General features: G+C 41.0%; 3 protein-coding genes across 4 annotated transcripts; 1 reads left to right on the plus strand and 2 right to left on the minus strand.

Moving 5' to 3' along the window:
* The first annotated feature begins 441 nt into the window (after positions 1 to 441).
* Positions 442 to 5,009, plus strand: akt1s1 (AKT1 substrate 1 (proline-rich)). The gene is made up of 6 exons (XM_083896669.1): positions 442 to 582; positions 1,023 to 1,762; positions 1,856 to 2,135; positions 2,471 to 2,554; positions 2,646 to 2,821; positions 4,184 to 5,009. Exons 2-6 carry the CDS (start codon positions 1,400 to 1,402, stop codon positions 4,319 to 4,321), a joined length of 1,041 nt encoding a protein of 346 aa, XP_083752795.1. The 5' UTR covers positions 442 to 582; positions 1,023 to 1,399; the 3' UTR covers positions 4,322 to 5,009.
* Positions 5,010 to 5,104: 95 nt separating this feature from the next.
* Positions 5,105 to 11,895, minus strand: LOC310933228 (tripartite motif-containing protein 16-like protein). The gene is made up of 5 exons (XM_083896663.1): positions 11,778 to 11,895; positions 7,636 to 7,662; positions 7,471 to 7,533; positions 6,130 to 6,269; positions 5,105 to 5,913 (listed from the first exon to the last, which is right to left on the minus strand). Exons 1-5 carry the CDS (start codon positions 11,797 to 11,799, stop codon positions 5,512 to 5,514), a joined length of 654 nt encoding a protein of 217 aa, XP_083752789.1. The 5' UTR covers positions 11,800 to 11,895; the 3' UTR covers positions 5,105 to 5,511.
* Positions 11,896 to 17,125: 5,230 nt separating this feature from the next.
* emc10 (ER membrane protein complex subunit 10) lies at positions 17,126 to 22,597 on the minus strand. 2 transcript variants are annotated; one of them, XM_083896834.1, is made up of 8 exons: positions 22,473 to 22,597; positions 22,268 to 22,334; positions 21,525 to 21,637; positions 21,244 to 21,357; positions 20,172 to 20,356; positions 19,793 to 19,886; positions 18,005 to 18,102; positions 17,419 to 17,533 (listed from the first exon to the last, which is right to left on the minus strand). In XM_083896834.1, the coding sequence occupies exons 1-7, from the start codon at positions 22,563 to 22,565 to the stop codon at positions 18,016 to 18,018; spliced, it is 753 nt and encodes a 250-aa protein (XP_083752960.1). In that variant the 5' UTR covers positions 22,566 to 22,597; the 3' UTR covers positions 17,419 to 17,533; positions 18,005 to 18,015. The 2 variants fall into 2 exon arrangements, with proteins under 2 accessions (XP_083752959.1, XP_083752960.1); XM_083896833.1 differs by lacking the exon at positions 18,005 to 18,102 and having other exon boundaries at positions 17,126 to 17,533.
* Between the last annotated feature and the right edge of the window lie 1,613 nt (positions 22,598 to 24,210).

Genomic DNA, 24,210 nt, shown 5'->3' on the forward strand with positions numbered 1-24,210 from the left:
TGCTGAGTCATTTCAAAGACAATAAACAGACTAAACATGACTCGGTTAAAATGCTTTTGCTATTTTTTATTTACATTTTTACAGTCACTATAAAGGATTTTTGGATTGTATTGAATGTTACATTTTTTATTTTTTTTATTTTGGGCTGATAACCGTTACGATCCCTAAAATAAACCAGTATGCTCACTTCAGTAGACCACTCTTCACCAATTGCTCAATCTTCATGAATTTAAAGTGCAAACTGAACTTTTACAGCTTGACGTCTGGAGTCCTCTACATAAAGTAAAGATGACAGGTTAGCTCACTGTATTAGTCGATTGTTATTACATTATTATAGCAAGACACATGTATACCTAAACCCACTCACTGGTACTCGTGGTAGGGGTGAATTAAAGGCTTTTATTGTGAAAGGGTTCCCCCGGAAAAGCTTTACGCAGCGGTCGCTTGGTTGAAGCTGGTGCAGAGAGCCTAGCTAGGGGAGAGAAACCGTGTGAGAAGACAGAATCCGTGTGATTAAGAACAAATGAAGGAAAGTTAAAGATCAATAAACATCTGCTAACGTGGAAGAAAGAAACAGGACAGGTGAGTGAACGCCTTCCCACGATACCGTAGCTTGTACTCGCGTGTCTCTGCTTCTGCGCCTGAAAATGGAGGTGAAGTGTGGGTCCATCATGAAACGGTTGCACACAAGACTGAATCAACAACAACAACAACAACAACAACAGCAGCAGCAGCAGCAGCAGCAGCAGTGTCGTATCTGCTGGGAAGTCTGTTGCATGCAGTTTGAACAGAAGCAGAAACGAGTGACAGTTGAGGAGGTTTAATCGTGAACGGGACCATTATCATGCTACAGTAGCTTCAGTAGTTAGCTCTGGACAGTGGGGGTGGGGGCTGCGACATCTGAGTACTGATTTGTTTGGAGGATGTTTTTGTGCTCAGTGACAGACGCATGTGAACTCTGAGGTCAATGACGTTGATGTCTTACAGTCAACTTGATTTCTCTGTGTTTCTATTGTGTTTAGGTATCACCAGCAACTTGGAAACATCTTTTCTCTCCCCTGGCTCTTCAGTGTGTAAATAAATTGGCCACTTTAAAACACGTATGTCTATATATATAATATAATATCTGAAAATCACCCAGTGCCTCTCTACTTGACAAAGCATTAACCACCCCCCCCCCTGCATCGAGTAAAATTATTATAACACCAGCAACATAGAAGAAACAAAACTCAAGTTTATCTTGAACAGTTCAGGCAAAGGCAGACAAAGTTAATTATCGTGAAACAATTGACTGTAACTGTCCTTCATTGAGTCCGATGCCCACAAAATCTGATTGGTCCGAACTTTGAAACTACTTTCACAACGTTAGTCCACTGAAGAGAGCTGTGTGAGCACCATCATGGCCTCCATCACCCACACATCAGAGCTCGAGATCCCAGACAACCACAAAGAGAGCTGGCTGGCGCTGCTTTCTGCTGCGGAAACATACTGCCAAAAGTCAGGCTGTGACTTGGCCATACTTACAGCCTGTAAAAGGTTCCAGTTGTCCAGTGGAGATGGCGACGGGATGAGAAAGTGCGACTTCTCCTACAACGTATGGGGTCAGGGGCTTTTGGCGGAGTCGGCGCGTCGCTACAAAGACGACATTGGTGTGCTGCACTCCACAACCATGCTAACGGCCCAAAAGCACACACGCAATGTTGGGGGGGAGAGGGGAGCCAAGCTGACGGTCGACCTGACCTCTGACACTGGAAATAGGCTGGTAAGTACTCTGCTTGTGTTGAGCACATGCGCACACAGTTCTCATCCTCCACATGCTCACATCCGTAATATGGTGAATTGTTTGTTGTTGCAGAACTTTACAGGAGATGGTGGGGTGGGTGGAGTCAGTCCCAACAGACTGTATTCCCAAAGCTACCCTTCAATCTACAGCACAGGAGCAGTTACTGGGCAGGGTGCTGGGCCCAATGGTAATGAAGAGAGGGAGAGGGAGAAGAGTGTGCTGGAGGCCGAGCGAGGGAGACAGAGGTCTGGGATTGTGGATTTAGAAGAAGAGTGTGAAGATGAGGAGGAGGAGGAGGAGGAGGAGGAGGAGGACATGGATGACAGGAAAACCTATGGGAATGAAAGTGCAGGTGAGGATTGACGACGTTTATCTTAGGGATGCAATAATTCTGAAACCACCAAACGGCGAGTCTCGTATCATGATACCTAACAACAGCACAGGTGCAGCCTGTTATTTCACAAAACACATTCAAGTCACAAAGTTATTTTTCCATGTAAAGGTAGAGTGAGCTGTGTATTTTGTTTATAAATATTGCACAAGACATGTGATTATTTTTCATCATGGTGGATGGATTGCTTCTAACCTGAATTTCAAGTCTGTTGTGTTTGAACTGAACCATTGATTTGGGTAATTCTGCTTAAATACGCCTATATTCTGAATATTTACGTTGTCGTTGTCCTTCAGGTGTTTTCTCCATGGACGAGGACTCTCTGTCTCGGGACTGCGAGCCATTCTTTGAATCTGATGGAGAGGAGGAGAGCACAGATGGTAAGAATTGAGAAAGCTGCATGTATCTACAGAACATCAGTGCACCATCTCCATCATTACTAGTATTATTTCTTTTAAATGTCCACCTCAGGCTCTTTGAGTGAGGATGCTCCTCCTCCATCTCGCGGCATGGCAATGGGTCACAGTGTATACTCGTTCCGTCATGCCAACCCCATGGCTCTGGCCCGCTCGCTGCCTGTATCTGTTCCCGTGTGGGGCTGTAGAGGAAACCGAGCTGCTCAGGGAGACGGCAACAGTGGCGAGCGGGTGAGCGCGTGCACACACACACAAACACACACACAATAATTTTGCAAAGGACAACGCTGCTGGTTTTGATGAGCCCTATGCTGTTTTCCGGAACTGTTGTGATAGAGTTTGATGGGGTTTTTTTTTCACCCAATGCCATGCATAGTAGTAGTTCAGTAGATTATAATCACTGTCATTGTTCTAGTTATCCAGGATTTACAGTTTTAGGCTCAGGAAAGGCAGGTTTTGACCTCTGGTGCCTCTATGAGAATTGGATGTGGCCACCAGTGTCAATAAAGGTAACGTTTAGATGAGTTTAAAGTTTTACTGAATAAATCCTGTGGAGATGTTCAGCAGGAAACTGGAGAGGCGTTGGTCCAAAATGTTTTAACCCATTAAGGCCTGAAGCGCCTGGAAAAAAGGTCTCTAAAACCTGAGCTTCAATGCCTGATCTCTCAGCCTCTGTAGCAGTGAATAACTATTTTCAATTAAAAAACAGTAAGAAAATAAAGTAATATCAACTTGTGTCGGTGCCTTGATTTAGTCCTGATGGAGTGTGAAGAACAAGAACAGCATGTAATGACAGTAACAGTCTGCTTCACATGTGACAGTGATAGTGCTTACAGCACTGTGGCATCTGCAGGTAAATCCACGGTCACCCCTGGTGCGCGGTTGTAAACACTCCGTCGATTAAGGTGGTATTTATCATCGTTTCCGCTTACCTCGTCGTCTTCAAACATAATTATGTCTTAACCATAAATCCTGGTCGATTTGTTCAGTGCGTTTGAAGTTATCAGCGATGACGTCATCGAAGACGAAACTCCTCAAAATCACTGCCTTCAGAAATCTCTCCGCTGTCAAAGTCCTCCATGTGCGCGCAAAGTAATTTCAAAACAATGTTGCGAGGAACCCTTATACCCCCCCGAAAATTGACGTAAACGCTTTACCGGCGTCTATGGTAGAATAAAACTCGCAGCGGCTCTCCCGGAGTCGATGGCCTCTACTGTATTTTGCAGAAATCAGTGTATGTAGTTTGAAAAGCTGCTGCTTTATCTTCCCCATGACACGAGTGACTAGTTTCTAGGTGAGGTAATGAAGGAATAAATGAAGTGAGTTTTTTGTGTGATGTTTGTGTTGATGCTGTACAAGACAAAGAAACAGTTCAGTTCTCAGCATGCTGATGCACCAGCTAATGGCTACGACGGCTCCATCAGTTCACGTGACCATAAAAGTATGTGACATTTGTGTGAGATCATGCTAGGAAAATATTTTACAAACAGCATTTCACAAAAGGTTTTTTTTTTTTTTTCTGAGTGAAAATGCAGTAAGAATCAGAATTGACTCGTGACTCTGTTGAGCTCTGACTCTGTGTTTGTCATTCAGGTGGGCTGTGCTGACCTGGATCACATTGCTGCCAGTATGAAAGCCCTGCTGGCACCCGGAGCCACTGACGGGACAGAAATGTTTGGGGCCCTGCCACGGCCCCGACTCAACACAGGGGACTTCTCCCTCAAGCACTGAGAGAGTGAGACACGCAGACAGAAGGAGAAAGGGATTAAGGGGAGTGAGTTACAGTGGAAAAGGAAAACTGGGCGACACTGTTGCGACAGCAGGGAGGGGGTTGGCCGATGTTTGTGAAATGGCGTAAACGCCGGTACCTCCACTTATTTCTCACTAACCCTAATTAATGACACATGCTTTGAGGAGTAATGGAAAAAAGTAATGTTGATATGAACACTAATAACATTTTCAACACTACCCCCCGACACCACTGCCCTGTTACTACACATTTCACAGTACTAGTTACTCCATGTCTCCAAACACTACATCGCAAGAAGTGGTTGACTCAACGTGAAGCTTGTGGCTTTTAAAAAAAAAAAAAGTGAGTGGAGTGGACACCAGCACCTCCTCATAATATGCCTATTTGTACTTTTACTTTTGCCAATGAATGACTGACTGATAGAATGATTGTAAATCAATACAGAATCATAGGGGACATTCATTTTTTTTTGTTTTTTTCTCCAGATATGTTATTGACACGATTGAATGAGAAAGAAACGTGTGTGTGAGAGAGACAGAGAGATGGAGAGAGAGAGATGGATGGTTTGATTTAAAAAAAAAAAAAAAAAAAAAAATGGAACAAATGTTCACATGTGATGTTAAAAATGTTCCATAAAGTTCTTGTTTCAAATAAAGGAGCAACACCAAGATATAAAGAGTGGTGTAGTAATTGTGTGTGAGGATGCATTGTCACTGGAAATCCTCTAGAGGACATCAGCACTCAACAAAGTCAGACGACTGAAGTGTAATTCCACAACAGTTGCTTTTATTGACCAAATTCAGCACTTAAAAAATAATAATAATACATGGGCTGCTCTCAAACATGCAAAGCCCCTTGTATGATTAAAAACACTCAACTTTACCTACTTTCTACATAAAATAAATAAGACGTTTAAATAAACACACTGTCATTAATAAAGTAATTAGGATAGATTATGTTCTTCATGCTCCAGTGAAAGCAAACACAAGCCTCAAAGATTTCATGGCATGTTTTGGTTCTGACCTACAACTTTGACACTTGTTCCCCAAACATCACTAACTTTTTACCTACTTCCTGACACCTTCTTAAATGTACACTACTTGATGTACACTACTTGATAGCCCCCCCACCACCCCCATTCCCAACTTGCAGGCTTTACCCCCCCCACTCGTCACTGATCCTTTTTCCGAATAAGCAAATTGGACTTTGTGCCAATCCAGAACCCGGGAAAAATCTTCTCCTTGACGTCGAAGCTGAACTTGTGAATCAAGCGCACTTCCTTCTCACCTTCTCCCTGCATTAAGAGGAACTTGATGATGCTTGCAGGCTGGTCAACGTACACCCCTATGGTGGATGATTCTGGGAGCTGGATGTCCACGTTCTCTCCATTGTGCCAGGCCTGGTAGCAGGACCCAGACCAGCCCACACCCCAGGAGCCGGTGTTCTCTCCAAGACCGCAGGCCCCCTCGCCCTTACGGGGTGCGCTCTCACAAACAATCCCGATAACCACCCATCCTTCGGAGTCCACCTCCCAATACCCACGATTGCCGAGCAGATTCTGCTTACACAGCACCTAGAACAGAGAGAAGGAACACAGTGGGTATTCATGAGTTTTAGAATTATCTTGTTTTTGACCAAACATAATTTGAATAACTAGGAAAACTAAAATATTGAAATATGCATAATATAATATAAATATATAAACAATAACTGTTTTAATCACAACATCCCTCTGAAAATTGAGTACTCCCTGAGCTCAGGCTGTTTCCAGTGTTCAGACCAACAGTACCTGTGGTGAGTGTTCATATCTATCAGGCCTGTTAGGGTAAGGGCAGGAGGCATCAGTCGTACGAGCCACTTTAGACCCACCCTCTGAAATCCACAACAGTTTCTGTGCAGTTTTGTCATCCAGAGAGAGGTCGATCCAATCTGAGAGAACAAAATTCAACCATAAGAAAATAGGATAAGGGGGTAAGGTGAAAACAGGTCAGATGAACAGGTCAAATGCTGTCAAAAGTTTCTTCTCATTACACATTATATTGCTCAGAAAATGACCATAAATCTTTTTAGGCGTGTCTACAAAATATGGCTCGATGACACACCTGAGCCAAAGTTAACTTAACTCCTCCTGGTGAGTCGATACACCTCCCCCGACACTACTGCCTTTAGAATGCTTGATATCTGAGATGTATTTGTCGTAAAAATATGACTTCCCTCAATGTAAAAGAAAAAGCCCTAACACTTTAATTAAATCCCTAAAGAAGAGTAAATGTAGTGCAGAAGAACAGAAGGAAGAGCAGGCTGCAGGGGCTGCTGATAAAGAGAGAGACCAGGACTGTGGTGTTGCTTTTCCACTGTACAGTTCCGGCACGACGCGGCTTGACTCTACTCCCCAACGACATGGCACGGCTGCACAAAACCGCTGTGACATCGTTTTTATATGCGACACAAACTAGTGACGAGCAAAGCTGTTGTTTTTCAGTGTAACTGAATCATTAGAATCAATTCGTTACAAAGATTAGTTCAGTACTTCCTGCATGACTGGAGCTGAACTAAAATACTACTGAACGGGTTGTGATTCGGCTCGCGCGCACCGTCTTTGGCAGTGATGTCTTAAGAAGAACTTAATACACCAGACTCCTCTGATAAATATTGAGATTTTAGGCGATACTCTCTGAACAATCAGTGGCCGGCAGTCTGTCGGCGTCACGTTTTAGTATCGGCACCACTAGCTTAGATCCGCGCCAGAGCTAGTGCTAAAAGAAGCACCAGGTACCAGGTGCTATCGCAAATGGAAAAGCAAAAAAAGTAGAGTTGAGCCATGCTAGAACTGCCTAATGAAAAAGCGGCATGAGTAAAGCTGCAATGTGATTGTGTACATTATGTCAATAGACTTACATTTATATGATGTACAAACACTGATGAACAGCGAGCTTCACCTGCTTTGGTCCCTACTAAAGTGTTTATGTGTGTATGTTTGTGTGTTTGAGTTCTAATAACATGTTATTTTATCTCAACAAATCATGGTGTTTATTTGTGCACACTATATACTATGCTGGCTTTATTTTTACATAACTATTTAAAATAGGTCATTGACAATTAAACAAACAAAAGTGAATGCAACACTTACACTTCATCAACTCAGCCCTGTTGGTCGGTTCAGGGACATTGGGCTCATATGGCGGCAGCAGATCTGTCAGACAGAAGAGATCATAAGACAATTAGAGGGAACTGTATTAAAACTGTAAATTGACCTAATTATCTTTGGTGATTAATGATTAATGTTGCTCTTTACCTTCTGCCACACCATTCTTTTTACTTCCTGTAATGAAAAGAAATACCGTGTTATTCACCACAGCTGTGTGTGACAAATGTATGTTTTATGGGCTCCCCTCAGCGATTCCTCTCACAACGGCCTGTATGAAATCAAATGCACTGCACTATTCAGTACGGCACTGACAAGTCAACTCTAAATCCTCTCATATTTCTCTGCAGCCTCTCCCTTCATCAGTGCCTCTGTGAGGCAGCCATTCATCCAGTAAATCACCTGCTGCTCTCAACATACAATAGATCACAGTGGAGTATGTGTGCCGCGTCGGCTCAACATTGATTCATGATATTTCCGCCCAGGCTGTTAAAGGTTTTCGGTTTCAAATGGGGGATCTATAGGCCCGAGCTCGCATTTGTTAAGTATACAAGTCATGGACACGGACAGCAGCAGGGGGTCTCATTCTAAGAATATACTTTCTGCACGATGCTGTTACCTCACACCGCCCAGGGCATGTTTGTTATGTTGTGGGAAAGGTGTGTAATCTCTGTTCGTTTCTTCCTCCTCCAATTTGTAAGTCGCTGTGTGTGTGTGTGTGTGTGTTCGCGTGTGTGTTCTGATATTTGTAGAAAACCGGCCGGTCAGGTTGTCATTCATCACCACCCCTGCGTAGGTCATCTACATTAATATTACCGCCTCTCTGGTTTCACGCAGACAACTGGAATAACTCGCCATCCTTCTTACTTACTCATCAGACAGTTGTCCTTTTGCTGTTGCCAAAATGATGCAACACAGTTTTCAGCTCATTCCATATTCTGACCGTGCTTCTGACTGACACCCCTTTTAAGGCTCATGCTTAAATACATTTGTAGACAGACATTACACAATTAAATACCGAATATGACACAACACAGCTATACACTATATTTCATAAAAGTTGTCAACATATACACATTTCATTCTTGTTCTGGTTTTTGGGAGAGCTGGGGAGTGTTTCAATGGCTCTGCCATCTGCTGGAGAATTGCAGCATCACATTACTGTGGAACTATGTTAGTTAGTTGGTCACATGTTGCAGTAATCAGATATTCAAAAATGTTAATTCAAAAACCTACTGACTTGTCTAATAATAATAATTACAACCAACTACATATGAAGAGAACTTTCTTTTTAACTTGCTTTCTTGTAAATATAAAGTATGCATGTGTTATTTTAATATTCAGCTTTTTTATTTGTTGTTCAAGTTCATTGCTTTAGATTAATTGTCAATCTTTAGATGTCTTAATATATCAACATGCAAATATGTCGCATGCACATTTTTGTTTGACGCGAGAATAAGAGAAGGGAGAGCTTTAAGCTTAAGGGCTGTGCCTCGGTCATTAATGTGTCCTTGAATTTATGAGGGGAGTCGGCTCTTCCAGGTAGTGGGCAGTGTATCATCCTTGGGCATGAGGAAAAGTAACATAATCCATCCAACAAGCATGACCCTCAGCAGGGGAGGATGCCCATGGCACAACAACAAGGGAGGACAGATGGGAGTGTGGTATCACATCTGCAAACATCGGAGCGGATGATGTTGCTTTCTCTGAATCATGTTAGCCTGAAGTTCATATGAATGTGGCTCCGGTTGGGGGTGAGAAGGGGTGTAGTGTTTCCAGATGGTGTGCCAACTTCTAAATAGCTCGCTTTTAATAAAACAGTCCACTAACCTTATAACACCTATGATACTATGAGCAACTTAGTGTTATGCAGGAAATGATAATGCAAAATACAATCACTGGAGCAAAGAACACTAAGACCAGAAACGGCCCCGAACATGCAGAGATATTAACTGGACTCCACTGAAGCTTCAGATCCAATAATAGATAGATATATGGTCATGCAGTTGTCATTGGAAACGGCATCACAGAGTTGAATGATGTGAGATGACAGATCACGTAATATGTCTTTCTTTCCCGTCCTTCCCCCACAGCAGGTGAGGTGGCAGATGGATGAAAGGCAAGCTGCGTGGCATTTTGTTGGATTAAAAAAGGCATTAAGCAGAATTACGTAAGAGAATAAATTCAGATGTTTCTGGCGACCACAACACCCGGATAAACCTCTGAGTGAGATATCAGCCTGGCATTGAGCGAGATGATATGGGGGTTCTGGTGATGCAGCAGGCTATGCCAGCTCCCCAGTTGCTCTGTGGAGGTTAAACCTCTGCAGGCGCCTGTCCACGCTCAGCAAAACAAACAGGAAAGTTCCAAATAGATGAACAGAACATGACTAAGATGGATGTCTTGACGTTACAGCGAGATACATATGTAAGCCACATAGTGAGGAGCAAGACTGGGGTGTGAGGCATGATACCTAATGATGATGAAGTGTCTTCCGTGAGAGCGATAGGTTGGATTTTGATTTGAAAAAAAAAAAAAAAAAAAAAAACTAACTACAAATCAATCTGAGCACATTTTTGGCTCCACCTAAAGGTCAGCGCTGCTGGAAATCTGCATGCTTCACTGGGGCACTGGAGCAGTCCTGAGGTAAACTTCTCCCATCTCCTCAGACTCAGGCTCATCTCTCAGTGGGGAATCGCTACTTTATCTGAGCAGATCGATTTCAAAAGGCCCCACTGAGGCAGCACACCAGAGGGAGGGAGAGAGAGTGTAGTGAAAGGCGGAGGTACGAATCCCCCCCCCCCCGGTCCATGTCAAGTGTGAAGGATTTTTGTGGCTAGTGCCCGTGTGAGCTGGAGATGGGGAGGAGATAATTGTAAGGTCTTGATGACCTCAACATGTAAATTGCCTCGAGATAATGAATGTTATGAATCGGCGCCATACAGATAAAATGTAATAGAATGAAACACCTGCGAAGGAATTCAGGAAAAGAAACGGGAAAACGGACCGCTGTTAATTAAAAATGCCATTCAACCACATTCATTCTATTTTATGCAGTCAAAAATAACGTACTTGTACAGTTTGTTCATGTATTATAATTCTAGCGACAAAGTAAACTGTTGGTGGTGCCAGTGCCTTACAGAGAAGTCAAAGTGCAGATACCGTGGGTGTTAAAAAACACAAAGAAAAAGGATGTTTCGCATTTTGGGTTGTGAATTATGGCACAACATTTTTACACTTCATTACTGTGGCTGCTCGGGGGGATTAGCAACACTTGGAGAGGGAATTTGGGACACTAAGCCTGGATTACAAAAATTCAAAAGAGGCCAGGAGACGCACAATAGACTTCCATATTGAAACTGGTGACAGGAAGAAAATGAAGCAATGGAAGCTCTTTGAGACAAACTGAGGCAGTTGACCCATGGGGAGTGAAATGAGGATAAGGAAATATGAGCAATGCAATTGCAGATTTGACACTGAGGAGACTTTGGGAAGTGACAGCACAAGAAAATGTAACCTCTTGGAGAGAGGCTCTTTCAACACTTGTCGACATGATTAATGGCCTGGCAGAATCCAAGGTGAGAAGGGATGTTTGGTGCCGTGTTGACTTTCAGGGATGGTCAGTATGAGGCACTGTATAATAACATCTCATAAACAACATAGGAAACACATAATAAATGGGTAATAAAACACTGACAATTCATCTCAGGTCATGACACACTTTGGAACAAAACTAAACACATTGTCTGTGTCTGTGATCTCAACTCAGGCACGTTTTTTCAACTTCAGGTTTTGCATATACGTCTGCTACTGCACAGACATGTGACTGCTAATACTATTTACTTTTCAGTATGAAAGCTAAGGAAACTGGGTAATACTTTACCGTACAGTAACAACATGGTAAAAGCTGGCTATTACTTTGTAAATAGCATGGCATTACTAATAATATAGTATTATCCCCTCATTACTACACTATTACAATAATACATCAATAATATACTATTACAGAAATAGAGACATATTTATCATAATATTACCTCCCAATTACAAAATTACCATTATTGTTACTGTACTGTAATTTAAAGTGTTACCTCAGGTCCACACATCACTGAGTTGTCCAATTTGGAGAGACTTTGAATTAGAAACATACAATCATACACACACAAAACTCATTTAAACTTTACTCGAATTCAAACACAACTTATAATAATAATATCTGACAACAGATAATTTGTTAAATTACAATTTTGGCTCATGTGCCACAATTTTCTCAGGTGAGGATGCTTGCCTACCTGCTTTCTTGGGCACAGGCATGATGATTCCTTTGGTGCTACTAGGGCAAGCTTGGCATCAAACGGGGGAGGTCTTGTGGTCGCAGTGCCTCTGTGTCTCTGAGGGCGACTCTTATCAACTTCCAAATCTGTGGGGAGGGGGTAAAATGAGCAGGGAGGAGGGAATGTGCAATACGTTTTGGTTGGATGCAAGGGCTGCACTAAGAGATGGCGCTGTCACGTGAAACTCGATGTCCTTTCTTGGGATCAGACACACACAAACACCCGGTATCACCCAAGTCATACATGCTCATTCGCATACACATGGACTGGGCATGTGCACAAAGTACATGCCTAACATCTGACGTGTTCACATAAAATTATACAAATTAATATACTTTATAAAAAGACAAACAGTGCTGCCAGTGTGCCGCCCACAAGTTTCGAGAACTTGTAAGTCAGGGACAGGGAAGCTGTAGACACTCAAGTAACTCATTTTAATTGCGTTTAGATGCATGTTAATCTGTTTTTATGTGGATTTAATGCACTATATCCATTTTTTTTCTTTTTTTTCAGTTTAGTGCATTTACCTAAACTAAGTCAAAGCCTGGGGGCCGCACAGTGTGCATTTATTTAAGTTTTGTTTCGCAAAATGTTCTTAAAAGAACATACATTTCCTGAGCCTGAGAAGAGGGATCTTACACTGTGATTATAAAAAGGACAAATCTGAACAAAATAACCTTGCTCCAGAATGCAAGGTAGTTTAAAAGAACTAAAGAAACAAACAAAAAATACTCTTTAGAACACACTGGATACTGCACTCAGTCATGTTTAAAAGTGTCTTGAGTAGTAAAATGTATAATATTTGTGACATATTTACAAATCTAAACTTAATCAGTGGATAGAATATCGTCTATTTAAGCTGCATTATGTCACTGGATCATACTTGCACATGAAAACTGTACATAGGCAGCATTTGAAGAATCGCCACAGTGGAGCTAGTGTTAAACCTACTATCACACTGTGCCTGCACAATAATTAACACACCCATCATATCTTTATGTTAGTTGCAGTAACAGGAGCAGCAATAGAGTAAGTGGTGGAATAAAACACATTTCCTAAATTGAAATTTCTCAGTGGTATCACAAATTAAAAGGCAGAAATGTCTCCTCTACGCTTTTCTTCTCACCAGCACCCACACGCCGCTATACATCGAACGAATTAAAAGCAATAAAGTTTCTGTTTTAGTCAATAAACTTCAGTGGTATGCGTCTCCGTTGAACCTCTGTGCCTGGACAGCTTCCTTAATTGCTGAATTCCCTGTTACGAGAAAGTGTCTCGCTGCTGTTTGAACAATGTTGATGAGGTGCAACGACCCGCTTAGCAGCGGCTTCTACAAAGCCTCTCGAGTGAGCCACAAAAATAATATTTCAACACCTGCTGCTTACTGCTGTCAGAGAATGGGCTTAAACAGTATTGTGCCATGACCTACTATAAGTATGTCAAAGGCTGCTATGCAAAACACTTTACACTCAGTGATCACTATACGTACACTGCCACACCGCTTGGGCATTTAAACACCATATCATGTTACTTCATTACATGCTAATATGGCGAAATGTACATCACAGCAGGGTGCCAGGAATGCAGGCAGTAATCTGTGAAGGCCAGCTGGGTCATCAAGACCTTCACTTGTAGTCTTCCCTGGCTCGTGTCTGATTGACAAGACAGGTGCTTCCTCCTCCTCCTCTTCACCGCCCCTCTTCACTTTTGTGCACATGCTGTGGTGTGTGTTTATCCCAGAGCAACAGAAGCCTCTGCAACCACCACTGTTCTTTCATCCATGTTAACTGTCTTGAAAATAAATCCCACTTTACAAAAGTATTCAAAAAGTTACATGGACTTAAGAGTATCAGAATTGGAAATTGGAAATTAGGATTAACGAGAAAGGGCAGAACAAAATGCAACATTGCATTGAGTGTCCTTGAGTGTCATGAAAGGCGCCTCCAAATATAATGCATAATGCATTATTATTATTATTATTTTTATAGGCCTACTGCTTGAGAATTCTCTATAGTTTTCTTTTTCCAAAATTAGACCCGTTTTGGCCCAAAACAAATGGTTTAAGTTGAAATGTGTGGGGCCAAAACTAGACATTGCTTCCGTGTGGGATGTTGACTGGCTTGATCTTAAACAATTCAATTCAATTTGATTGATGCTTCTGTTATATCAGAAATATCAGCTTGAATTTTACCTGAACCTGAAGTAAAACATACAATGTATTGCACTTCCTGAAATGCAAAAGTTTTACACATATATCTTAAATTGTACCTACATATGCACTGAACATAGATTTACATTTCACCCCTGACTTCTCCTAATGGAACAGCAGTAACCTAATTCTCGACTAAGTGCTTGAGCAATGTGGACTAGATAAAGTAAAAGCTAACGCCAGTAAAAGTACGTATGCAGAGCATCAATAACAAACCATACATTTAGAAGTGTCTACTTTTACAGTGAGGAAACAACAGGTCAAAACCTCCACAGCCTCAGTGAAACATAAACCTGGTAACTGCTCCTAAATCACACCATGTCATGGTGGTGGTGCAGGGAGGTGGGGTCTTGCTTACCTGCACAACACAAGTGTAATGCTGACATGAGTGGGGCCTGTGATTTATGTGCAACTGCTGCTATGCACGCGGCAGCCTGTTTCATGTACATAACATCATGCTTTCAATGCAGTATTTCTTTGGCAACCTCGTAGTTACAGGTTTGCAGTGGCCACAGCATGAGACATTGATTTTTTGGATTAAGTGGATAGATTTTACTTTCAGTATTTTGATATTAAACAGATTAAGGCACTGGAGTGAATACGAGATGGCCAGTTTACATTTCTGATTTTTTTCCCCCACCACAAATCCATTCTAGTAAGCATTAAAGGTGCATTATGTAATAAATCTAAAGCAACTGGCCATAAAATCCTCCTAATATGTCACAGAGACTCAGGAATAATGTTCATATAACAAACTGAACTCACCAACAACAACAGTACAGCCAAAATATTTGCATTAAAAAAAATATTTTGCAGACTGCAAATCATGTTTATGTTTTGAAATCATGTATTGGCATGTGGCGCCACCTACTGCCGTCTACCAATCATTGCAGTCAGTAGAGTCTCAGCTACCGAGCAACCACGAGTTGCCAGTTACGTCAGAAAACAAAACTTCGGTATTTTGAATTTGAGTGTAGTAACCGTTTTTGGCCACATTCTCACATATGGCACCTTTAATTAATGATCACGTTTTGATTTTTGAATAATCACATTATGTAGAAGTGTGTGGTTTAAAATGGTCACAGTACCAGACAAAGAAAAAGGATTATGTGCTCTGTAACATGTGAACGGAATAAATTAATGGAATATTTTTAGTAGACATCACAATTCAAATAATTCATATGAAGGTAATTAGTTGTAAATTGGTGTTTATGTAAACATTAACAGTGACAAAGTCTCCACTTACCTTGAGCATTTTCTCTTCTTAATTACTGTATAACAAGGCCATCAGACTTCACCCCATTCACACAACATGCCTCTGGTGGCCTCTGTTGGTCATATTGGCAAGTTCAAGTGTGGTAGCACAAACAAACAATCAGACCGACAGAGCCACTAAAAACAATACTTCACTCCCACTCTGTGGGGTTAACAACACTGTATGTTAAATGTAATTATCTGAAAATAGTTATTTAGACTGAACTACTTCAGGAGCTTTGGGTTTTGTGGCTTCACATTGGTCATTCACGATTTGAAGACCGTCATTGGGTTGGGTTTCTGTTTGGATGGAAGTTAATGTTTATTTTAGCCTTGGCGTAGAGCATCTTGTGCCCTTGTTGAAAACAACATATGTTTATAGTATGTAGACTGTAAATGCACACACGTATGATTCCACTCACATGCGTCTTCAGTGTCAGCATCTCAGGGCTTCGTGGTAAACGCACACACAAACATGCATACATCACAGTCCATGCTGATAGGTCTCCCGTGATGCATTAGTGTTAACTCTGGAAATACATTTGCAAACATAGAATCACGTCTGAGGTTATAAAGTGACATACAGAGCTGGGTTGCTTGGAACACTTCCAAACAAATTCAATACGACTTCATGTAAAAAAAAATGCTGACTAATCACACGGGTTTCTCCGAATCTAACCTCAGATCTTTTTTCAAACAGATGACTTAAGTGGTCCGGGTCACTTCATGTAAATGTCTCCTCTTTTCCTCAGCTGTCGTTACCACCTTATTCGTCATGTTGTACAGTAAGACAACACTGAAAGGGAATCACAGAGCAGTATGCCGCCGCCGCCGCATGCTTGTGTGGCCTGGTGAGGGATTCTGAGAAAGGCCCTGACTGGTGATTTGCCTGGGGCAGAGGGCAAGAAGTGTTGAAGCTCCTAAAATAAGCGGATATTCCCCACAGCTGGACACACAGACTAAAAACAGCCAGCCAGACTGACTGAAGGACGATGAGAGGTGATGTTGACATGGGGATTTTGGGACACTCGGTTTCTCAGGCCGTGTTGTTGTGAAGCTTGTGGTCCCATACTCTAACTTGTGTTTTTAAATACATAGAAGCTGGGAGGGGTGAGCGATCTGCATTGTTCAACTTAATGGCTCTCTAGGTGTTAAATGCCTGGTTTTCCCACCAGTTAGTCAGACCTGAAGAAACATCTTGGATGAGAGGTGAAACATCTTCAACTCAACTCAAGCAAATCCAGTCGCCTACAGCTAACTACAGAAGAAGACTATGGCCTAAATGACTGAGAACCTTCATTTACCAATGTATTAAATGTCTGATTTGCTGCATTAGTAAGAGGAAGTCGTTAAGAACAAGCCTGTGCTGTGTTCTTATCGAACAACCCTAACCTGCATCACAAACTAGAAAACATGTAATTGTCCCTTTAAAAGAAGGGTCATTATCCACTTTACATTTTAAGGCAAAACATAAAGATACTAAAGGACATTCAGTATGTAGATTAAGACTAACATAACTGACATATCAATTAGGAGTAAATAATAATAAAATTATATCTGTCTTTTATGCTGTAATGATGTAAATTTTCCCACTAAGAGACAAATAAAGGACAATCTTATCTTATATCCAGCTGAAACATTACATGTATATTAGTAAATAGTAAGAATCCAATGATACACGGCATAATCATACAACTTTTAAATTAACATTTATTAATTTACACAAAAGACCTTTGCTCTGATAAGACACTGTAAATAAACATCTGTCAATTACATTTGTATTTTGCTTAGAATTTTAGATATTCCATATTACTGTACTGGTGTTAAAACTAAATCTGAGAACCTGTAACTGAAAACAAAGAGCCCAAAGATCTGAAGTCTCAGTATTCCACTAATAAATACTTTATTTTCACATTAGTAATAAAAATGCAGTCATCTGCAGGGCACAATATATCCTCCGCACTGTACAGGTTTTAGTGATTGAGTGTGTGTGTGTGTGTGTGTGTGTGTGTGTGTGTGTGTGTGTGTGTGTGTGTGTGAGAGACAGACATTACCTGAATCAGCATAATGTACAGCAATTACAACTGTTCAAGAGAATTATTGGTCAGTAAATCTTGACAAAATGTTGTTGGCATTAGAGCACTAATCATCGGCCACCTCCATTGGCCGCTCCTCCACCAGCTCCTCCTCCTGATTGGTCCTGAGCACCAGACATCATCAAAAAGAGAACCAGAGGAACGATGTACATCCACTGGAGAAGAAAACACAAAAAAAAGAGGAAGTGAATACGACAACATCTCTGTTTCAAAGATGAACTAATTGTGATCACTGATCCAGATAGGTCATCCCAGATTAGGTTAAATTAATACTCTGAAGAGAAGAGAAATGTGAAGAGTAAAAGTGGTTGAGATAGACGGGGAGAGAGAGAGCTAAGACACCAAACACAGGTTGAATATATACACACCAACATTTAAAATGAAAGACTTGGCCTTTTTCCACACCAAGAACGTTGAATTAAAAAAAACAAAAAACTGGGGTTTTAAATGCATCTTTCTGAAACGTATTTGGCATAGAACCTGGAAGAAACATTAAAGATTGGGAGGATGAACACGAGGGACAAGTGGGAAGTAAGGGGGTGGTCTTTAGTTATAGTAGTAAAATAATAAACTTGACAGAGGGGAGGAGGAGGGGACAGAATGAGCCACGAGAAAGAAAACAGTACTTCAGTGAGAATCAGCTCTGCTCTCTGCCTCCCCCTGCTGGGGTCTGTGCCGAATTGGTGGCCATGAGGAAGATTGCACATCCCAGAATCAACCACCACTGGAACACAGCACAGCGTCAAGTAAACATATGGTCACTGGATGCAGCACAGTCAACACAGGTCACTGAACATGGCAACATACACACAACATGGGGCAAAAGAAAGACATTGAATGAAACAAGACCAGGTTTTCTGAGGGAATGTTCTCAAAAAAGTGGAGCTCGAATAAAGTTTTACACCAACCAACAGGTTTTTAAATGATGACTCTTCAAGTGGGTAATCTTTAATCTTTCAATTCTGGAAGTGCTGGATCTTTTTTTTGTTTCTCTCTTTTGAAATTGAATTATAGAAAAAAAATTTTAGAAAAAAGAAAGAAATATGAATCTTATGTGTTGAATTTATAGTATAGGACTGAATTTTGTGGGCAGAATTATTTTGGAGAACAAGCTCAATTGAAGCAAACAGCATCACATGGGGGAATCATGGCATGACAGAGCTGAGACTTAAAATCTGACTGACTTCAGTGCAGCTGAAACAATTAATCGGTTATTAATCTATTACTAAATTAACCGTCAACTATATTCATAATCGATTAACCGGTTTTTTATTATTATTAAAACAAGATTTCTGATTGTTTTAGCTTCTTAAAGGTGAAGTAAGTAGTTTATAGTGACATCTAGAGGAGAAGCTGACATTTACAACAAAGAACTGCTCCTCTGCTCACCCCCTCCCTTCCCTGAGCGCTACGGTATCCTCAGCCGGTCAAATGTCGTCCTCGTCGTCTTTCTCCGTGTCAGCAGATGAGGTTCGTGAGGCGAGGGAGAGGGCGAGCTACCGCGGCCGTAGCAGACGAAGCGGAGAGATTGGAGGCGGGACTTCCGCTACAAGTAAAGCGACGCTTGATTTGTTCTCTCGCGTTTGTCCTTACAGGCTCCGGTAGAAACATGGCGTCTCGCTGCTAACAGTAGCTATGCAACCGCGGCCCGCGACCATGTTATTTTACATGACTTTTTGAAACACTACGAAAATGAAACAAAAACTATTATAAAGTGACTAGACAATACAAACCCATAAATACTACACAGTGTCCCTTTAAATGTGAATATTTTCTTTGTTTCTTTGCTCCACATAACAAATAAATCATTAAAACTGAATCATTTTGGTTTGTGGACACAACAAGACATTCAAGAACATCGTAATTTCCAGGTTTGACAAACACTGATCAACGTTTTTTTTTTTTTTTTACATTTTTTTACATTTTATGGACCAAACGATTTATCATGAAAACAATAGACAGATGAATCGATTACGAAAGTAATTGCAGCTCTAGACTTCAGGCTCTTTCACACCTGACATGTTTGGTTTGGTAAAACTACATCTGGGTCTTGGTGTTGACAAAACTGGCCTGACACATATTTTCAGGCAGTTCTAGGTGGACTTTTTTAGCAGTTAACCAGTAAAAATGAAGCGACCACAGTAATTATCCTCCCTTAATGTTGGGATAGAATAAGTTCTTTTGTCCTTTGTCTGCCATTTTAATACCCGAGTCCTTGAACACCAATGACCCAGGTTGACAATTGCCAAACTGTTCAAACAGTAGATTACCAATCATTACCATTAATTCCATGTATTTATTAACTACCGTTTATAGGCCATTACAACTATCAGAGCCCAATTATTGAAAGCAGAGAGTATGTTTGCAGCCATCACCCTCCAGCCTTGTTAGTAGGTTTTTGTACATGTACTTACATATTTAGCAAAGAAAGACTTCTGCTCCTGTGGATTCTTTGCTTTCTTCTCCGTTTCTAGATTCAATCTTTCAAGGAACAGAGTTGTCTCCGGCCTGGAATGAAGTTGGCAATTAGTAGACAAACAAACCCCCGGAACAGAGATTTTATGTGAAAGGCCGAAAATAGCAAAAAAGACTTGTTCCCCCTTTGGGGAAATTATGCAAGACTCATGCACCAAGATAAATGCAATATAACTGAATCATGGCATCTGAAAATTACCGTCAGATAAACACGACACTTTCACTGCTGCACAGAGAGCTAAGTGTATATGGGATAGCAATACATTGCAACTTTAAGTAGTGTATATAAATATATAAGACACATAATGCAGGACTGACCCAGGTGCATTAATAGGTGCCATGACGCGGAGCGTGGTGTTGAAAACTTCGAGATCAACTTCATCCTCAACCTCAGTGCCTCTACAGGCCCCAGGTAATGTCACTATAGAGACGCCGATGAGATACCCAGAGACATCCGTGTGGAGAGTGATTGCATCGCTCAGATGGGACTCAACCATAGCACACTGCAGATCAGAGAATACAGGTCCATGTTACAGTTACACCATTACTCAGTTGGTCTCATATGATGCACACATGTTATTCCTCAATTTAAAAAAAAATAAAAAATAAAAAGTTTATTGTACATTCACTTTAGTCCGATCATTGTTTTGTGTGGGGACAATATCAAGCTATTGTATTATATACATTTGTCAATGTATTTAACCAAGAGTGCTACTGAAATTAAAATACTATGGTAATACTAATGTCTGTCAGTAAATTCTGAACAATAAAAACAATGGTTCAAAACAAAGCCCACTGAGAACAAAGTAATCAACATACTGTGAGATAACTTAACTTTCACTTGAATAACTAGCAGGTTTAAAGGCATTACAAATATCTGTAAACACCAGTGATTCCCAAACTGGGTATGCAAAGTGACATAGGGACACGGAGCAAGCCAATGTGTGAGATGAAGTTGAGGCGATGACAAAGAAGTTAAGCTGCATGGAAAAAAACAAATCAGAGGTCATTGGATCGTTGCATGACTTTTTGTGCGCAAATGAACTCCGTTTGAACGACCGTGTGAAAATGTACATAACTGCGCATCTTGGTGAGCTAGCTGCACAGCTGTACAGGTATTTCCCCAGAACTTACAAGTCAGACAGCTGGATAGGCCATCAATTTACAGCTGTGTCTGCTGCTTCATCAAGCTCTGAACAGGGGGGCTTACAGACAGACTTAAACCTTTTTCTTGTTAAAGTGTGGAAGAGTAGGGCGTACAGGGCATGAGGGCAAATGTCTGAAGGGGTATGGGATTGTGAAAAGTTTGGGAACCACTAATCTACACAGTCTTATCAAGCAACTGTTTTTTTTCTGAGTATTTGCTGGCAAAAATACAAAAAATACATACGGCTCTGACAAACGACGTGAGGTAACCTTCACTCTGCTGCTCCGTCTGTCTCTCTGCCTGAAGGAAAACATGGGGCACTCTGATTCTGTACAGACCATCCACTGCAGCCACTTCCTGTAGGCATCCAAGATCAAATCACACAGGTTAGAGATGGTGGTTGCTGGGCACATTCATTTTTAAGTGCAATATTGAAGAAATTAATGAAAAATATGATACACAAAAGGAATCACGTATGACTCAAACCCGTCATGGGCCAGTGTGTCTGCTAACACTTAGCTCACCTTCAGTTTAATTCTGTCTTCCTCTGACAGCTGGTTCTGGCTCAGTGAGACACTCGGTTCCCTTCCACCTTTCAACACCAGTGCGCCACGAACTTGAAACTTTGCTACATCATCTGAAACAAGGTGGAGAGTATATCAAGAATTAATGGGAAGAAAGCACACTAGCGACACGTTAATATTTTATATTGTATTATAGACAAATGGGACTAATACTAGTAGGGACACTGCTAAAGCTCCGGTGAGGACGTTCTATCGCCTACTGTGGCATTTTCAGCTATTTTTCAACAGAAGTGTACTCAACTGTACACAACCATCGCTTTTAATGGAACTACTTTATGTAGCTGCAGTGCTTCCTGGAAAACTGGTAGATAATTGCTATATGGTTACTGCATGGTATGGGTACTATGGAAGATAATTGACTAATAGAGAAAATATAACATATGTGTATCAATTAGAATAATATATTCAGTAATACTAATATTGTTAATGGTAGTGTAGTTATTATTAGTATTATTATGCAAGATATATCATAAAATTAAGATAAAATATAAAGGATGTACCAGTCTTTGTTTCCAGGAAAGCAAATGTAGGTATACAGATCAAAATGTACACAAACTGACTGAGTTTAGAGCGTATTACAGCGTTCTACATTGGGCACAGTTACTAGCTAGCTTACTAGCATACACAATATGTTTAATATTGTGATAGACATTGCTCACACAACCGAAACAAAAACTACTCACCAACTTCGAAAGAGTGCTCGAGAGGCACAGAGAAACCACTGAACTCAATGTCCAAGTCATCACCGACCTGAGAATGACATAAAACCGGCTATCGTTAGCCTTTAGCCGGTCACGCCAAGCTAATGCTAATCACAGGAATAACAGGTGCAGTTTGCGCTAGTGGTGAAAAATGTTACGGTCGGAGTTTCTGACATGTTTCACTTACCCGTCTGCCGTTATTACAACATGCAAAATCCGTGCATACTAGGAACAAAACAGTAGAAACAATCGCGATTTCAGAAGGGATGAGACGAGCCATTATGACAGGAAAAGGCAGCGGAAGACTGTCGAGGTGACTCGTCACTACAACACTAACAGCTCCGGTGATTTTCACAACAAAAGCCCACGATAACTTCCAGTGGCTTCTAATTTCCTATGTATGGACTACAAGACACAAACAACATTCTTTTCTTTTCTTTTCTTTTCTTTTCTTTTCTTTTCTTTTCTTTTCTTTTCTTTTCTTTTCTTTTCTTTTCTTTTCTTACATGCAATGCTGTCATCTGTTTATATCAGTGCCGCTACTTAGAAACATTTGTCTTTCAAGTCAAAAAGACAGGTGAATATGAATGAATAGGGGGATGGAAAGAAAAACTGTTTTACCCAAACAAATAATCTAATATGATATTTTGGATTCAGAACGGCCCTTATCACCATGTACTGTAAAACAAGGATTAATAAATCAGTCAGTTAAAACTCAACAAATAATAATAATGATAATGATAATAATAATAATAATAAACTATTCTCATCCTTGGAAATAAAAAAAAAGGTTTCCCTTAAAGTCAGTGCAGTGAATGTTAATCACCACTGACTCTGGATGCACTAACACGTCCAGGGCCAACAGAGGCTGCTAACAGACCAGAAGACAGCCGAACCACACACCCCATTTCAAAGAGGCTCTAAAAGAGCCATCTTATCAATAAAACACCAAATATTTATGTTCTGTGATGAAAAGTGAAGGTCATGCTTTCACATTATTTAGTCAGCATGTGTCAGCCAGATTTGTTTTCTAACCAAAATGTCCCTTTAAAAGAGTAAAAGCAGCACCGCACACTGATCTCAAGACCTGCGTTAGTTCACTTGCTGTTCGACCACATATTCGTCCAGCTGGCATGATGTGTTTCATCAGGTTTCACTCATCTGCTTTTTGAACTTGACCGGTCATGGTTATTACAGGCTGTAAAACTGGAGAAGAGGATTTCAGGGGCTGTTTGATGCTGTTTGAATTCAAGTTTGTCACAGGCACATCTGCTGTAGCCTGGGAAGCATGTCCTGGGTTTGACTTTCACCAGGGTTTTGCTCTATCTACTCTTTTACTTGCCCCAGTTAAATAGAGGCATACATACAAAGTAGGGAATGAAAATAAACATGATTATATATTGAATGGACGATCTGCTGAATTTGAATGTGCATTATGAATCTGGAATCCAGCACGTTTTCAACTCCCATTAAAGCTGCATACATTTGATCAGGTCTGGATTGTCATTGTACACTAGTCTACAGTTCACAGATTCACAGTATTCTTTTGAGTATGGCAGCAACTCAGGCCTTAGTTTGTAAGCAAGATTCTCTCAGTTTAATAGGCTTAGTGAGTACAGCCCATGATATGTTGCACCTCTGAACAAGACTTTAGAGATTGTTATTCTTCTCCTCTGGGCTCGCACGCTTTGGATTCTGACTTCAGTCACTGATTTAACTGGGTTTGCAGTTGTCAGATTGCTATTAAACAGTCCCAGGGTCAACTAAGGGACAAGGTGTCTGTGATTTCACCGATTGGAGTTGTGGCCAGAGGAGCCCATAACTTAAAGGGTTTCACACCGAGGAAGAAAACAGAGGCTGCAGCAGGATTGTGCCCCAAATGATTGATGTAAGTTATTTCTCCATTCTTATTCCTGGCTGAAGAG

The sequence above is a fragment of the Microchirus variegatus genome (assembly GCF_963457635.1).
Source record: "Microchirus variegatus genome assembly, chromosome: 10".
Taxonomy (NCBI): domain Eukaryota; kingdom Metazoa; phylum Chordata; class Actinopteri; order Pleuronectiformes; family Soleidae; genus Microchirus; species Microchirus variegatus.